At 37.4% G+C, this 17,674-nt stretch overlaps 1 protein-coding gene across 2 annotated transcripts in view; it reads left to right on the top strand.

Moving 5' to 3' along the window:
• Positions 1–17,674, top strand: part of LOC117316011 (fibrillin-2-like) — a 54,561-nt gene that overhangs the window by 28,370 nt on the left and 8,517 nt on the right. Inside the window, exons 3-19 of one of the 2 annotated variants that reach the window (XM_033870496.1) lie at positions 1,029–1,143; positions 1,646–1,725; positions 2,015–2,136; positions 4,490–4,705; positions 5,701–5,788; positions 5,954–6,027; positions 6,975–7,011; positions 7,195–7,289; positions 7,954–8,079; positions 8,653–8,795; positions 8,999–9,134; positions 9,563–9,706; positions 10,343–10,430; positions 10,806–10,879; positions 11,697–11,831; positions 12,593–12,721; positions 13,324–13,347. In XM_033870496.1, the coding sequence (XP_033726387.1) occupies positions 1,029–1,143; positions 1,646–1,725; positions 2,015–2,136; positions 4,490–4,705; positions 5,701–5,788; positions 5,954–6,027; positions 6,975–7,011; positions 7,195–7,289; positions 7,954–8,079; positions 8,653–8,795; positions 8,999–9,134; positions 9,563–9,706; positions 10,343–10,430; positions 10,806–10,879; positions 11,697–11,831; positions 12,593–12,721; positions 13,324–13,347 (1,826 nt within the window). The remainder of the gene's footprint in view (positions 1–1,028; positions 1,144–1,645; positions 1,726–2,014; positions 2,137–4,489; positions 4,706–5,700; positions 5,789–5,953; positions 6,028–6,974; positions 7,012–7,194; positions 7,290–7,953; positions 8,080–8,652; positions 8,796–8,998; positions 9,135–9,562; positions 9,707–10,342; positions 10,431–10,805; positions 10,880–11,696; positions 11,832–12,592; positions 12,722–13,323; positions 13,348–17,674) is intronic. The other variant, XM_033870498.1, reaches the window with a different exon arrangement.

Below are 17,674 nucleotides of genomic sequence, written 5' to 3'. Positions count from 1 at the left end.
ATATCCCTCACCATTGAGCATAGAAAACCCTCACCTCATCAATCCAACTTCCGTGTGCTATTTTCTGAATTTCAAACAAATACTTGAGCATAAACGTACATGTATGAGTTCAATGAATTCAAATTCAGCTTTCGTTGGGTTTCGGCACCTTTTTCTCTAGACAACTTGGTTGCCTATATCGTTCATGAATTTAAAAAAAATGATAAAATTGAAGTTGGACTTGCATGAGTGCAATATGTAAGCATAGAGATCAGTTTATATAGATTTATAAATCCCATTGTCATTCTTGGTAAGGGAAGTAACTCCCTCACATACCAGTCTGATATTACCAAACTACCCAGAGTTGTCGTTCCTCACACTCATACAAAATTTGGATTTGTTGGTGCAGTTTGACATAATTATTTTAATATTTTGCTGCTTTTATTGTTTCATAAAACATTTTTAATGATTCCATGCCCTGTTTACATTCGTCTTTTGAAAACATCAAATCTAAACAGTACAAATGTCATGACGTCATGATATGCCCATAGACAGGATATGACGTCATGACTAGTATAGTTCTTAGATAGAATTAGAAGTCCTTACCAGAGTCACTAACCGTATAAGTAGATAGTCTCTTTTTAAAACAACATTCCATGATTTTTATTATTATTAATTTTTCATTGTAAAAGTAATAAAAAATGTCTCTAATTAAAAAGTGTTAAATGACTAAATGATGTTGACCATTCTTCAGTTTAATTGTAAAATTAATTTCATTCTTAATAAATACCTAATAGTGAAATACCCTGATACCATAGACTTACAAAGTACAGTGTAATTACGAGTTAACATTTTATCTCATATTATTGATTGTACAACTATGAAACAAATGCATCTCCTATCAAAGGGAAGTAACTCCTGTTACAATTGAAATACCTGTTATGTCGTTGTAAACCGTTGCTCTGATTTTTTGGTCAAATGTTTATGAGAATTATCATAATTAGCGGTGTGACTTTGACATAATTGACTTTTTTTTCTCCACTCGACAGTCGTGGTCCAACCCGACAACACGAAAAACCTCGCTTTGATTATCGGACTCTCCGTGGCAGGGGGAATTCTCATCCCTCTCATCATCGCTATCATCATCTGCTGCTGCTGTCGACGGTGAGATTAAAGTTTCATTGATTCCTAATTGGTCGGTTATTTCAATGTTATATAGATTATATTTGTTTGATTATCTTAACGAACTTCTGGTGGCTTTTACGATACATTTCATAATTTTTGTTTAAAGAACTCAACATTTCTTTTCCTGACAGTTGAATTGGTCACATTGACGGTTTATTAAATGCTTTTTGACAGTTATTTGACAGTCTGTTATTCTAATGTGCTGCATAAGTTATATAGATAATAATTATTTATCATTCTGGTGACTTTTACGATACATTTCATAATCTTTGCTAAAGAACTCTCAAAATTTTTTTTGCTTGACAGTTGAATGGCCACATTGACGGCTTGTTAAAAGCTGTTTTGACAGTTTGTAAAATGATTTTTCAACGGCTTGTTTAATACATCTTTGCGGTTTATTGATTATCGTAAACCGCCCTAGATTATACATAATTCATCATATTATTTTGTTTCTTATGCAATAAGTTGGATTTTATTTTAGCCGACGAGGACAGGACCGGGCCACTCTGATGAACGGAAATATTGCCTTTGTAACGTCTAATGGCGGCACTGTCAACAAAGGTAGAGCGGTTTAGTGACGTCATCGGTCGTAAATTGTCGTCATGAGTATCAAATATTACCAAACATTTCATAGCTTACCAAAACACCAAATATGCATTGCATTATTGCCTTTAGCATTTCCATAAATGATTATAGCATCTCTTAAAGCAAATGAAATAATATGAGACAATAATTATTGATTCAACTTTAAAATGACGTCTTTTGTGTGACGTCTTTTGTATGACGTCATTTGTGTGACGTCATTTTGACCTGTTTGTTTTCCTTCCAATACTAATCCGTTTATCTATAGGCTACAGTAGCGGACTGGACAACATCAGCTCGGCGAGCGGATTCTACGGAGCCGGATCTAAGTATGGACAGGTCGGTGAACAGCATACTATTCACGCCCCTGATAGCCAGCTTAGTTATCGTGTAAGTGGTCACGTGTGGTCTGTCTGATTATATATATATATGGGGCAACACAACACAATCACTCTTTATATTCCGGAAAACAACAAGACAAACTAATATTGGAACCAACATATAAACAACAGGCTGACATTATCCGGAACTTAGACATTTAATGGTCACATAAAACATATATTTTACTTAAGAAATAATTAACGATGATTCGTGTATTGTTGCAGGATATACAACGAGGACGAGGATATTTTGCAATTAAATTAATTACGAAGGCCCCAGGCCTGAGTTATTAATTAAAATTGCAAAATATCCGAGTCCGAGTTGTATATCCTGCAACAATACACGAGTCAAAGTTGATTATTTCTATTCTACCATGTACTGTTCAGTTCTGAGATGGACCTCTTTCTAATAGAAAAACAGCAAAGAAACCCCGGGAAAACCTTATTTCTTGAGTATTGTATAATTTGTTGATGAAATATACAGGCAATACAGTACTACGATCAAGAGCATCTTTCATATGGCATTGATTTTGAAAATTAAAAAAAAAAAAGGATAAAAAAAAAAAAAAAAAAAAAGGGGGGGGGGGGGCCTCTGTAGGATTCGAACTCGCGTCGTGATAAAAATATATTGAAAGACTAACCCATTAGCCCACTCGGCTATAGTAACCTTTTATAAAATGGGTGAATATTAGATATTTAAGATTGTGATAGCCGTGACTCACGACCGTGTATTATTGGCACGAGCGTGGGTTATTGGAAAATAATACATAGTTTTAAACCAATCAAAACCGGTGTTACATAGCAAACATGGTAGAATGATATATAACACTATGGTATCACTTTTCCGGCTGTAACATCGGCGGCGTCGTCAACATTTCACTTGAAGTATTGCATTTCGATCCGTTTATAAAAAAGGGAAAAGTCATAAGTTAATCGAACTCGGTATATAGTTACAACACATAGTGAACATCTCAACACAGCTTTCACGGAATATCGTCCAGATTTCATGGTCCAGTGGCTGTGGAAGTTGGGGAGGTTGGGAATTCGGACTTTTAAAATTTTGTAACTAGCTCAGTTAATATCATTTCAACAAAAAATGGAACATAGTTGTATTGTATTATGGACATCTGAACACACCTTTCAAATTACATAAATTTTATTTTTTTGCTATATTGTGTTGTTAAAAAATCCTTAAATTTTGAGAAGTTCCTATGAAATCTTTACTGCTTCTCCAGTTGGATGACAAATTAAAGTTTATAACCAAATTGGAATGAACTATATCATTTATATGTATTATCCTCTAACTTTTCAGAAAGGGATTTCTGGGGTAAACATGACATGGGTGAATTTTCAGGATTATTGATTTTGCGAAATTTGATATTTGTTGTGCAATGAATCAATTTATACAAAGTGCTTCCATACAACTATATGGAGTCTTTTTTCGCTTGTTTTTGGAAAAAATACTAAAATTTCAGTAAATTTAGGAGTTTGGTTAAAACTTACTTCATCGACAAAGCGGGACAGGCAAAGCATATATATAATATTTAATTCTAGTCTTTTGTATGTTTTAAGGTTTTGTTTGTTTGGTTCAGTTTTTGCAATAATGTTGTGTGTGTAAGTTAGACCTAAATGTATCTTTAAGTACAATATATGTATCCTGCATGAACAGTATTTTTGTGTGAACTTTTATCGATTTGTGCTATTATGATAATGCAGGTTTTTTATTTTTTATTTATCTTTATTTTTTATTTTTGTGATTGTACTTCGCTTAAAAACTTACTGAGCTCAAGTTACCTCGATTAAAACACGGCTTAGTATGGTGTTCCGTTAGGGCCAAATTTCCAATAGCGAAGGAGCGAAAAACACGATGCCGAAGGAGCAAAGAAGTGAAGGAGCGAAAATACGATGACGAAGGAACGAAGGAGCGAAGTTCCATCGCTCCTACGCCATCGTATTTTCGCTCCTTTGCTACTTCGCCATCGTATTTTCGCTTCTTCGCTCCTTCGCGTTTAGGTTGAAGGAGCGATATTGAAAATTTGGCCCGAAGACCATAGCTTAGTGTGGGATGTGTCATTTGCATGTTAGGAGAGAAAAGAGATTGGGAAGGCGAATTTGTAGCTTTCTCCTTGACAAAAATAACGTTTGCCTGACGTCATAACTTGCTCGCCAACCCTTTAAATCACACTTCTGACAAGTTGGTTTATTTGTGCTTGTCTTTCTTGAAAAGCTGTCTAATGTTTAATTTGTATGAATATCTTTGTTAGAGTATGAAATAAACCTTTTATTTGGTAAAATGAGCAAATTGAGAATCTGTTCCATGTACACACATTATGATGACGTCATTGTTTGATTACTGTCTTTAGGCGGCTGACACCCACAGCGGAAGTCACGTGTCCGCTTATTTTGCCACAAGCGTCGCTCCGACACCACACCTGGGCGGATCTCACCTGTCCGCAGACAAAGTCGTCAAGTCCTCGTTTGTGCTTCTAGATGGCACCAAAGGGGTCAAAGTTCAGGAGTACTCTGCGTACATGACACAGATGATGATGGCAGATCGAGGCTTCGAGTTGGAGCACGCGGTAAGTTTAAGGATTATGGTTGATTACAATACATGTATATAAGTTTATAATTTTAGCTCGCCATCATCAGATGGGTAGCTTTCATGTACTGTTCCCGTTCGTCTGGCGGCCTCATTTCGTTCTCGTATTCTTTAAAAACAAATATTTTCCGATTGTTAATTCAAAAGTAAAGAAACAATTGTCTGCAAATATAGGTTTCCATTGTTCCATTGGACGTTTATTGAATATCACTATTTCCTGAAAAATAAAAGATTTCTTTTTCGTTTTCAAATTCCATACATTGCTTTTTGTACATGTACATGTTCCACACTGAAAATGATATAAAAAAAAACACAAAAAAAAAAACAAACAAAAAATCAAAAAAAAATCAACAGACAACCATCTTGTACTTGATAGTACATGTATGTTGCCGATGGTTCTCATAACATCATGAAACAAATTTAAGCAAAACTTGCAAAGGTTCCATATGTACCTAGACGTAGGTTAGCATGGTAAAGAATAGTCAGGAAAACAAGATGACAGATAAATGGTCATCTTGGATGTTGACAGTTCTAAGTCTGTTGTTTTACCTCAGATTTCTACTTTAGTTTCTCTTTGTCTGTTGGTACAGTGTAGTTGTGGATTTATAATTTTTGGTTTGATCAGAGAAACAATAGAAAAGATCAATATGAGGAGAGAGAATCAAGTACAAAGAGATCAAACGAACTTAGAACAATTGAGATCAGACAATGGCGGGCGACAAGATCCTTCTGGGATCTCTTGTTTGATATTGCTAAATCTTCTCTCTCATCAAATCTTAATGTATTATTTATTTGAGTGATTTTTGTCAGTATATAGAGATTTTACTCACAAGAGTTGAGTGTAAGCGTCAAGAAACAGATTCTTCGGGTTGGTGAGTAATTTGGTATATGTCAAAACCAGTATAGGCGAGTTAGTATTGTTAACGTAGCGCCCTCTGACGGTGAAATCATACATTTTCTTTCTGCTTCCTACAGACCCTCCCTCAGGGCCTCCAGCATCCTCACACGGCGGCCACGCGCCCGGAAAATAAAACCAAGAATAGATACGCGGATATATATCCATGTAAGTATCCACTTATCCAGAGACGCATTTACGTAAATCTGTTTGCTGGTGCTTGGTATTACGCTGGATGTAATTGATCTGTTTTGCAAGAGTGCCAAAATACACAAGAAAAGATTTGAATGACATAATACTTGCATCAATATATGATTTGGTTTTTGTTTACAGATGACCACTCGAGGGTTGTATTGGACTTAGACGACAATAATTTCACCGACTACATCAACGCATCATACATTGACGTAAGTACTCTCCCTACGTCAGCATGTCGTGACGTCATCAGTCAATGTACATGTACACTCACTATGTCAGCATGTCGTGACGTCACCAGTAAATGTACGTGTACACTCACTACATCAGCATGTCATGACGTCATCAGTCAATGTACTTGTACACTCACTACGTCAGCATGTTGTGACGTCATCAGTCAATGTACATGTACACTCACTACGTCAGCATGTCGTGACGTCATCAATAAATGGACATCTGTACGCTCCTTACGTCAGCATATCGTGACGCTACAGTACACGTACCTTCCCTATGTCGTTGTGTCGTGACGTCATCAGTCAATGTACATGTACCTTCCCTATGTCGGTATGTGGTCACGTCATCAATTAATGGACATGTACACTCACTACGTAAGCATGTTGTGACGTCATCAGTCAATGTTCACTCAATGTGTCCGCATCATTTAAAATCATATAAATGTGTTGACGGTGAGAGGATACTTAGCCGATGGTTGTTACCTAGATTTGTAGGGCTGGTCACTCCGTATAAGTTGTTATTCAAAGTTAATAAAACGTCCAAATTGATTGAATCACAACGCTGACTGTACATTCTTAAATAACTGCGGAATTCATACAAAACTGTTTCGAATCTTTTGCCTTGTGATTAATCAGCCATCTTTGATTTGTTGCGCTGGGTATCTGTTCAGCTGTTCGTGGTCATTAAAATGTGTATAGTACATATATATTGATGTGTTACAGGAATATTAATTACAGAAGACATAAACCTAGCATTTATTCGCAAAAAAATATTTTGAAATTATCACTAAAACTACAATACTCTGTCCTCTTTGCATTCCTTGGAATTCGATGTTTGATATGTTTTATGCTTGGTTCTAAAATTAGAGACGACTAAATGAAATAGGTAGATATACTTCACCTTATTCCTAAATTTTCTGTTCCAGGGTTTCCATTCTGCAAAGGCTTATGTGGCATGTCAAGGTAAACTCAAATTCATTATTCATATTTATATAATAAATACAAATAAATGAGTTTAAAAAAAAAAAAATTTTCAACCAAGAAATGACAGTGGCGAATGTGTGGACTAACATTTTTTTCTTTCCGTTGCTCTACTTTTCATTTTTTTTTTTTTTTATTTATTTATTCTCATTTTCTTATTTCCAGGTCCAACTGAAAACATGGTGAACGATTTTTGGAGGATGGTGTGGCAACTTAACTGTCAGAGCATAATCATGGTTACCAACTTAGTGGAGGGAGGGGTAGGTACTGTTGTCATGGTAACCGACTTAGTGGAGGGAGGGGTAGGTATTGTTGTCATGGTTACCAACTTAGTGGAGGGAGGGGTAGGTATTGTTGTCATAGTTACCGACTTAGTGGAGGGAGGGGTAGGTATTGTTGTCATGGTAACCGACTTAGTGGAGGGAGGGGTAGGTATTGTTGTCATGGTTACCAACTTAGTGGAGGGAGGGGTAGGTATTGTTGTCATGGTTACCAACTTAGTGGAGGGAGGGTAGGTATCGTTGTCATGGTTACCGACTTGGAGGGGTAGGTATTGTTGTCATGGTTACCGACTTGGAGGGGGAGGTATTGTTGTCATAGTTATCGACTTAGTGGAGGGAGGGTAGGTATTGTTGTCATGGTAACCGACTTAGTGGAGGGAGGGGTAGATATTGTTGCCATGGTTACCAATTTAGTGGAGAGGTAGGTATTATTGCCATGGTTACCAACTTAGTAGATTGGGGTTGTCATGGCTACCAACTTGATGGACGGACGGGTTGGTATTGTTGCCATGGTTACAAACTTAATGTATGGGCAAGTACCGTTGTCATGGTTACCGAGTTAGTAGAGGGAGGGGTAGGTACTGGCATGGTTTCCAAATAAATAAGTTGCAATGGTTGCTTTTACTGTTGCGTATCTTTTCAGGTTATCAAATGTATGCAGTATTGGCCAGAAGAAGGGGAGGAAGTTATTTATGGTGACGTCACGATTACATGTGATGACATTGAACGTTACTCGAACTTCCGGATATCAAATCTCAATATTAGCTGTGTAAGTAAAGTTTATAAGCTAGACTACAAACATTGACGGGTAAAAAGCCAGAAAGAGTGACTAAGCATTTAATTATTGCTACAAGACTAAACCTTAAAGATCGAGTCTGTATTGAGGTATGATGTCTAAAATGTTCAACAAACCAACTTGGAATTAAAATGACACATGAAATGCATTTATTAAACGAACTATTTTCAAATGTTTAGGTTCAGCAACATTTTATTATTACAAGGACATATTTGCGAATGTAACTGGAGTTAAGAGGCTAATTCACGGAAGTAAAATCCGATATTATGCTTTGAATATTTCCTTAGGGAATAGATAATTCAGAAATAAATAAAAGATGTGTATTTTCTTATCAGCAGCTTGAAATGTTCTAATAGATTTCAGACCCAGACTGAATCAATGCAGAGTTATCGGTACAAATTGTCTTTCTTGATATGGGATTGATATAAATCACACAATGTCGACAACAATATAGTGTCAATGTCATAGTAAGACTCAAACTAACATTTTATTCAAAACTAGATCAAAAGTACGGAATTTTCATCACTATGGTATTTATTTTTCTAGAATGGGGAGATGAAGTCCGTAAGACATGCGCAGTTCCTGTCCTGGCCTGATAAGGAAGTCCCAAAATACGTCACGCCCCTCGTGGAGTTCCAAGAGAAGGTCAAGGTCACAACCAGTGAAGCGCCCGTCGTGGTCCATTGTAGGTAGGTGACGTCACAAGATTTTTTAAAGGAGAAAATCAAAACATTTCTTCCAGAACTTTAAGAAATTCTCTTCTAGATTCTGGTGTCTGTACTGTTTTTAAAAGATATTTCTCTACTTGATATTCGATATAATACATTTGACACTTTTATCTACATTCAAAATCTTTAAAACAAAAATTGTATAATTCTATTGTATGTTCCAGTGCTGGGGTCGGACGCTCCGGAACTTATATCGCTATGGATTATCTCTTGGACCAGGCGGAATCCCAGGGAATGGTCAATGTTCATGAGTGTGTGGCCAAGATGAGGGAGAGTCGCGTGAACATGATCCACACAGCGGTCAGTTTCCCCAACAACAAATCAAACGATTCCTTACAAGATAATCTCGTACCTAATAAAGTTGTGGAAAACGATTTTATTTCTTCGGGTGCATTTTTTTTTTTTTTTTTTTAGTAATTATTATTTTTTTTTTTTTTTTTTTAATTTCTTTATTTTACTTTATTTCAAGAATTTAAAAAATTAAAAGCTCATACTTTTGCCGAGTAGTAATGACGTAAATTATTTAACTTTAAGCATTGTATAAATATACAACAGCTTGTTCTTGTTCAATCGACCATAACAACTCTTTGTTATATATATGGTATCTTTAACAGGTAAAAGAACAGCTGTTTCAACAATTCTCATATTTTTTGCAGTTTTATTCTCCTGTGTATGTTTGTTGATATATGTAAAACCTGATATATGTAAATTCTCGGGTGCCTTAACAGGGACAGTACCAGTTCCTGTATCTGGCTGTTGGGGCGGCACTGAAAGGCAAGGATACCACAGTCTCTTTGGAGGAATTCTCACAGTATTACAACGTCCTTAGAAGGGAGAGTGACTCCCAGACACACATGCACCGACAGTTCCAGGTAATTACCCCTACCAAATGGGGTTACTCCTTGAAACATGCCTCTTTACGAAATTTTTTTTATTTTTTTTATTATTATTATTTTTTTTTTTTTTTTTTGGGGGGGGGGGGGGGGGGTTGTGTTTGTTTGTTGTTGTTTTTTTTTTGTTCGCCCTTTTTGCCATCAACAGGCAAGAGGATTTTTTTAACAGTATTAACATTTGTACTGTTCGCTCTTCGCATTGTTTGTTATTGTCGTTCTTCCCATGGCGCTCTGTCGCACCGTCGCGATGACTTGGGGCGCCAATTCGAAAGAGCGACATGACCAAGACTAGCCACCATGGTAACATACTAGACAATACTTGATGTAGGTCAACAATAGCTTATTGTTAATCCCTGGGTCATGTTTATGTCAATAAAATATCTTTATCTAATTTTTTTTTGTTTTACTTATATTATCTCCGGATTTTTTTCTTATTTTAAATTTGTCTGTTTTGTTTATACAAAAATATCTGGCGAAAATGGGAATACAGCAAAACTATCCCCTGTGTTATCATCTCGGAAGCTTATTGTCAAGTCAATAATCATTGTCTCCCCTACACTGTTGAGGCAGATTTGATGCAAACTGTTGTTCATGTTTATTTATTGACGATTTCAGAGCCTCATTTCCCCGACTGACATGGAGTACGAAGCCGCACACTTGCCAGAAAATCTCCCTAAAAACCGGGACAAGAATATGCTACCGCGTACGTATCACACAGGTTTCATTTCCGATAATTATATTATCGTAAAGCAAAAATATCAGATGCAGCTTTATAAACTTATATAGCACAGAATCAATTACATTGCGATTCTCTCGGTAAATAACACTCACCATTGGTTGGTAAATTCTGTCAACAACCTCACGAGAAGTGAATATTAGGACATTACCTTAACGTTATGACTTCTTTTTCTTCTTCTTCTTCTTCTTCTTCTTGTGTAAATACTTATAATCCGTAAGGAATCAAATTAAATAAAATATTGAAGTATTGAACTTTGCCGCCAATTATAAAATAAGCCTTCCTATGTAAAAGATACATGTTATGTCATGTTTATTTTTTATATTTTTTTTGTTTCATCAGCTGACGACAGTCGAGTGTACCTGTGGTCCAACCTGAAAGGGTGTAACGATTACATCAATGCTGTCTATCTTCCGGTTAGTACGTCATAATTCATTACGTCACAAAGGTCAAAATAGCCCTAGTGGCCGGTATTTGTCACAGTATGGTATGACAACAATATGTACACGAATAAGCTAAAATGACCTTCATTGCACACATTTGACCTTGAGTTGAGCGGTCATCTCCTGTAGGGAGGGTTTTTGGTACTGTCCCCTGGCCGAAACATAAGGCAATACAGTGGTAGTTGCTACTCTCGCATAAAGGAGCATTTCTTCGTTTGAATAAAGTTAAGGTCATTACTATTAACCTTACTGGAAAAAGTGGATTTTTTCAAAGTAGTAACAGTTATAATCTTTACATTAATACGACAGTTTTACTCTCAAGATAAGCCAAAAATCTTCTAGTATTAAGTCCTGGAAATTCTTAATTCGACCCGAAGTATCCCTAATTACCCCAAAGACATACGGTAATTGTGCACGATACGCCTTTTCCTTGTACATGTTGACGTTAATTTCATTACATGTAGACACAAACACTCATATAATCATTGTTCAGACATAGATTTCACCAATAAAAATTGTGCAGGTTTCTGATGTCCGAACGAAGGTATGTCCCTTTAAGTCTTAGCATTTGTAGAATAGGATGACTGCTTCGTTCATTGTCAATATAATCACACTACCTCAATTTTGGCTTTTAGTTGAGAGTTCACCCTAGTGAGAATTAATTTGAGTTCCCTGAAAATGGCAAACCAACACTTAATACTTGATACCTCCTGGCTTACTATCAGCATGGAAAATATAAATTCAGTAGATCTAGATCTGATAAGTTGTTTTTTCTTGGGTTTTTTTTCAGACGTTCAAGGATAAATATGCCTTCATTGCGACAGAGTTTCCCCAGAACCGGACCGTGGTGGATTTCTGTCGCTTAGTCTACCAGGAGGAGTGCAGAACCATCGTCATGATGAACAATCCCTTCCGTGGGGACAAGGTAAGCACAGATAATCTTATGTAAAAACCACTTCCGTAGGGGAAAGGTAAGGGGAGACAACTCCTATATAACAATCACTTCCGTAGGATAAGGCAAGGGCGGACAACTCTTATGTAACAATCACTTCCGTGGGACAAGGTAAGGGCGGACAACTCTTATGTAACAATCCTTTCCGTAGGATAAGGTAAGGGCGGACAACTCTTATGTAAAAATCCTTTCCGTGTGGAAAGGTAGGGGCGGACAACTCTAATGCTATGGATCGGTGGATTTTGTTGGTTTGGTGGTACAGTGGTACAGTGTTAGACACATGCCAAATCTAGGCGACTAGTCTTCGATTCCCCGATCGGACTTGATCGAAGGTGAAAAGGCCCGACCACGTGGGGTTTCTCCGTAAACTTCGAATTCCTCCCACATCAAGACTACATGCGCGCTTCGGACCAACACGAAAGTTTTATATAAGTTGACATAACCTGGTTCGCAATTGGTGTAAAATTAATAAAGTTTACAATTTTGAACACGGGTCCTCTGGTGTACTAGACTAATGCTGTATCGATATGGATAACTAGAAGTTCTCCCTAAGCAGCAGGTGTTTAGCTCTTCGATAACAGAAACAACACCGCAACTAAGGGATTCCAACTCATGTCCTCAGAACTTTAAACAGAATCTTTAACTCACGATCAGTCTATCAGATTAGAATCATATATATATATCAAATAAATAAAGCAATATATTGTTATACTGGTGTATACGCACTGTTTCAGAAGCACGAACATTACTGGGGAGGCTTAAATCAACAAATGGGTTGTGGGCCATTCAAGATCAAGGTCACGCATGAAGAAGTCAAGGACGGATACAAAATTATCACAATGGACTTCCGGTACGATGTTGAGGTAAGTTAATTACTGAATTAGTACAAATACCTACATTGTATCATATCAACATATTTATCACGTGACGACAATCTACCAATAAACAGACTAATATTACTTTTGATAGTAGTGTACTTATTTAACAAGATATCACCTGCATGATATAAACATTTATTATTGTCCAATCAGAATGGTTTGAATTTTCACCTCAATAACAATAGAAATTACTTATCTCAATATGCATGCATGTTGACTCATTTATACATAATCGCTTGTCAAGATTGACAAAAATGAATAAATATGAATATTTTATCAATTGATTTAGGAATCATGGTTCTTAAAACGCTTTGCATCATTGGATTATCCAAAATCACAGTTCTCTATTGAAATTGAAGCAAGAAAATAACACATTTTTTTTTTTTTTTTTAAATGGCAAATTACAATGTTACATTGTAGTGATTTGTTAGAAGAAGAGTAAACCCAGGGAAAAAATCTCGTAAATTTCGAGGCATACCTTGTAAAGTTAATGACGTTTATCCCACTTCGAAGAATGATTAAAAAAATGTATAAAACGTGGCGTTTATGGTTTGTATGGGGAGGTAACTCTGGTTGTGATTCTGCAGGCACTGGCACGGGACATAGGAGCGGTAAGTACGCCACCTGGTGTGCGTGGGTTTCCATGGTGATTGTTGATATTAAGGGAACATAATTTATTTGATACAAATTACACTGACATAGATTATTATTTGATAGTAGGAAAGAGAATGTTCATTTCACAGAGTTCGGCATTTCGGATAGTAGAAAAAAGAACGGATCATTTCACATAGTTCGGCATTGAGTGTAGTAGAAAAAAGAACGATCTTTTCACAGAGTTCGGCATTACGGATAGTAAGAAAGAGAATGTTCATTTCACAGAGTTCGGCATTACGGATAGTAAGAAAGAGAATGTTCATTTCACAGAGTTCGGCATTGCGGATAGTAAGAAAGAGAATGTTCATTTCACCGAGTTCGGCATTGCGCATAGTAGGAAAGAGAATGTTCATTTCACAGAATTCGGCATTGCGTATTTCGGGGAATTTCAAGAAGTTTTATTATACAAAAGCCAGGAAAAAAAAGACAGAGCCACGGAGAACCCGAAAAAAGAGAGTTCTAGTGGATGTCCTGAGAGTTCTAATGGATGTTCTGAGAGTTCTAATGGATGTCCCGAGAGTTCTAATGGATGTCCCCAGAGTTCTAATGGATGTCCTGAGAGTTCTAATGGATGTCCTGAGAGTTCTAATGAATGTCCTGAGAGTTCTAATGGATGTCCTGAGAGTTCTAATGGATGTCCTGAGAGTTCTAATGGGTGTCCTGGGAGTTCTAATGGGTGTCCTGAGAGTTCTAATGGATGTCCTGAGAGTTATAATGGGTGTCCTGGGAGTTCTAATGGATGTCCTGAGAGTTGTAATGGATATCCTGAGAGTTCTAATGGATGTCCTGAGAGTTCTAATGGATGTCCTGAGAGTTCTAATGGATGTCATGAGAGTTCTAATGGATGTCCTGAGAGTTCTAATGGATGTCCTGAGAGTTCTAATGGATGTCCCGAGAGTTCTGATGGATGTCCTGAGAGTTCTAATGGATGTCCTGAGAGTTCTAATGGATGTCCTGAGAGTTGTAATGGATGTCCTGAGAGTTCTAATGGATGTCCCGAGAGTTCTAATGGATGTCCTGAGAGTTCTAATGGATGTCCTGAGAGTTCTAATGGATGTCCCGAGAGTTCTAATGGATGTCCTGAGAGTTCTAATGGATGTCCTGAGAGTTCTAATGGATGTCCTGAGAGTTCTAATGGATGTCCTGAGAGTTATAATGGATGTCCTGAGAGTTATAATGGATGTCCTGAGAGCTCTAATGGATGTCCTGAGAGTTCTAGTGGATGTCCTGAGAGTTCTAGTGGATGTCCTGAGAGTTCTAATGGATGTCCTGAGAGTTCTAAAGGATGTCCTGAGAGTTCTTATGGATGTCCTGAGAGTTCTAAAGGATGTCCTGAGAGTTCTAAAGGATGTCCTGAGAGTTCTAATGGATGTCCTGAGAGTTCTAATGGATGTCCTGAGAGTTCTAATGGATGTCCTGAGAGTTATCAATACACGCGTCATGATAGCATATTTCAAGTGAAATTGACAACAACAACAACATAAAAAAAGAAGAAGAATAGTCTAATGCGGGAAATTCCCTATTGTCCCTCTTAAAACCATTGTAGAGAGGAATTTCATGCTTTTGCTTATAACACACGATTTTCAGCACATTTTATGATTCATTACACCAAACTCTTCTTTTATAAGAAAATTCAGCACTTGTTCTTTCTTGGCGGTGGCAGCGAGAGATCTCTTAAAATGAATCATGCATATTTTCCCAAAGAAGACAGGTGAAAAGCAAGATATCATTGCCGAATCATGCATGTTCATCGCTTTATGACTATTGCTTAATTTCATCTCATCATCACTCTTTACGATGCTTTTTACATCGTTGGAACTCGCCTTTGCTGTACTTTTATTTCATGATAAATGTTGATGTCACTACCTTGTATATTCAAAAGTTAGACACTAGAATATCAAGAAAATTGTTCACTGTTTATGGTTCCAAGGTCAAGGTCACCTTAACAATTAATAGATGCATTGTATTAGCAAGCATAATTACCAATTTACATAGGACTGGAGTCTTTCCTGACACAACTTTGTTTGTTAGTGTGTTTGTTTGTTTGTTTGTTTGTTTATTTTGATGGGTTTCACGCCCCGTGAGTAGCCAGAGTCATTTTGAGGCGGAGTCTCCTTGTAGTAGTTGGTGACAACCTCACTTAACAACATACGGGAGGCCCGGCGCATGCCATGCTAATTAGGGGGAAATGTCTTACCAAAGGCCACAATCACGACAGCACAGATTGGCCAGTGTCTCAGCTTCCCGAGAAACACAAACCGACACGGATAGGGAGAGTCGAACCACGCCCCTCGGATCTCTACCTGAGGTCACGTGGCCGGCGCTCTAACTGACTGTGCTATCGCGGCCTCTCTCTCACGTGAGGCCGGACCAGGCTCGATGCAAATATTACCGGGAAATAAATTATTAAGGAAAAGGAGATTGAGCAAATCTGGTGACAAGTTAACTATCACTTGGATTGAGGCGCTGAAAAGGACATGATAATAAATCGAAGGAAAAAGATGTCGACCACGCAACTGCAAAAAAGTAGCTACATAATACACAGAAAAGGCTGCTGACAAAAACAAACAAAACAAACAAAAATAAACGAACAAATAAAACAAATGAACAAACAAACAAAACAAACAAAACAAACAAATCAAACAAACAAAACAAACAAACAAGCAAACAAAAGCATATTCCCATGGAGTTGGAGAACAAGACGGAGCTAGGAATAAGGCCATTGTTTTCTTTGTGATCTTGTTGCTTTTAACACATCGCACTTTTATTAATTGTCGTTAGACAGGTCCATTGTTTTACTCACATTGTGTTGTTCGATAATTAATACTTTAATTTATTGGTATAACAAATAATCCGTAATCATGGAATCCTTGATTGTGTATGATAATATGTACCGGTCCCTGCGCTACAGTTATGATAGTATGTATACCAGCCTCTTTGTAGGAGTTATAAAAGATGTAGCCTGGCCCCTGTGCTACAGTTATGATAGATACTCCTATGTTAGTGTTATTATAAATATATCCTAGCCTTGCATAGTGTTACAGTTGTACTACATCTGTATACCGACCCCTGTGTTAGAGTTATAATATATATATACTGGTCCCTGTGTTACAGTTGTACTATATATATTGGCCCTGTGTTACAATTATACTATGTATACAAGCCCCTGATTTACCGTATATTTCCCGGCCTGTGTTACAGTTATAATGTATATTTCCCGGCCCCTGTGTTACAGTTATAATGTATATTTCCCGGCCCCTGTGTTACATGTAAAATGTATATTTCCCGGCCCCTGTGTTACAGTTATACTGTATATTTCCCGGCCCCTGTGTTACAGTTATAATGTATATTTCCCGGCCCCTGTGTTACAGTTATAATGTATATTTCCCGGCCCCTGTGTTACAGTTATACTGTATATTCCCCGGCCCCTGTGTTACAGTTATAATGTATATTTCCCGGCCCCTGTGTTACAGTTATAATGTTTATTTCCCGGCCCCTGTGTTACAGTTATAATGTATATTTCCCGGCCCCTATGTTACAGTTATAATGTATATTTCCCGGCCCCTGTGTTACAGTTATAATGTATATTTCCCGGTCCCTGTGTCACAGTTATGATGTATATTTCCCGGCCCCTGTGTTACAGTTATGATGTATATTTCCCGGCCTGTGTTACAGTTATGATGTATATTTCCCGGCCCCTGTGTTACAGTTATAATGTATATTTCCCGGTCCCTGTGTTACAGTTATGATGTATTTTCCCGGCCCCTGTGTTACAGTTATAATGTATATTTCCCGGCCTGTGTTACAGTTATAATGTGTATTTACCGGCCCCTGTGTTACAGCTATGATGTATATTTCCCGGCCCCTGTGTTACAGTTATAATGTATATTTCCCGGCTTGTGTTACAGTTATAATGTGTATTTACCGGCCCCTGTGTTACAGCTATGATGTATATTTCCCGGCCCCTGTGTTACAGTTATAATGTATATTTCCCGGCCCCTGTGTTACAGTTATAATGTACATTTCCCGGCCTGTGTTACAGTTATAATGTATATTTCCCGGCCCCTGTGTTACAGTTATAATGTATATTTCCCGGCCTGTGTTACAGTTATAATGTATATTTCCCGGCCCCTGTGTTACAGTTATAATGTATATTTCCCGGCCCCTGTGTTACAGTTATAATGTATATTTCCCGGCCCCTGTGTTACAATTATAATGTATATTTCCCGGCCCCTGTGTTACAGTTATAATGTATATTTCCCGGTCCCCGTGTTACAGTTATAA

Source organism: Pecten maximus, chromosome 17 (assembly GCF_902652985.1).
Source record: "Pecten maximus chromosome 17, xPecMax1.1, whole genome shotgun sequence".
In the NCBI taxonomy this organism is placed as follows: domain Eukaryota; kingdom Metazoa; phylum Mollusca; class Bivalvia; order Pectinida; family Pectinidae; genus Pecten; species Pecten maximus.
Note: the sequence above shows the minus strand (reverse complement) of the source record. Positions and strands in the feature narration are given on the sequence as shown.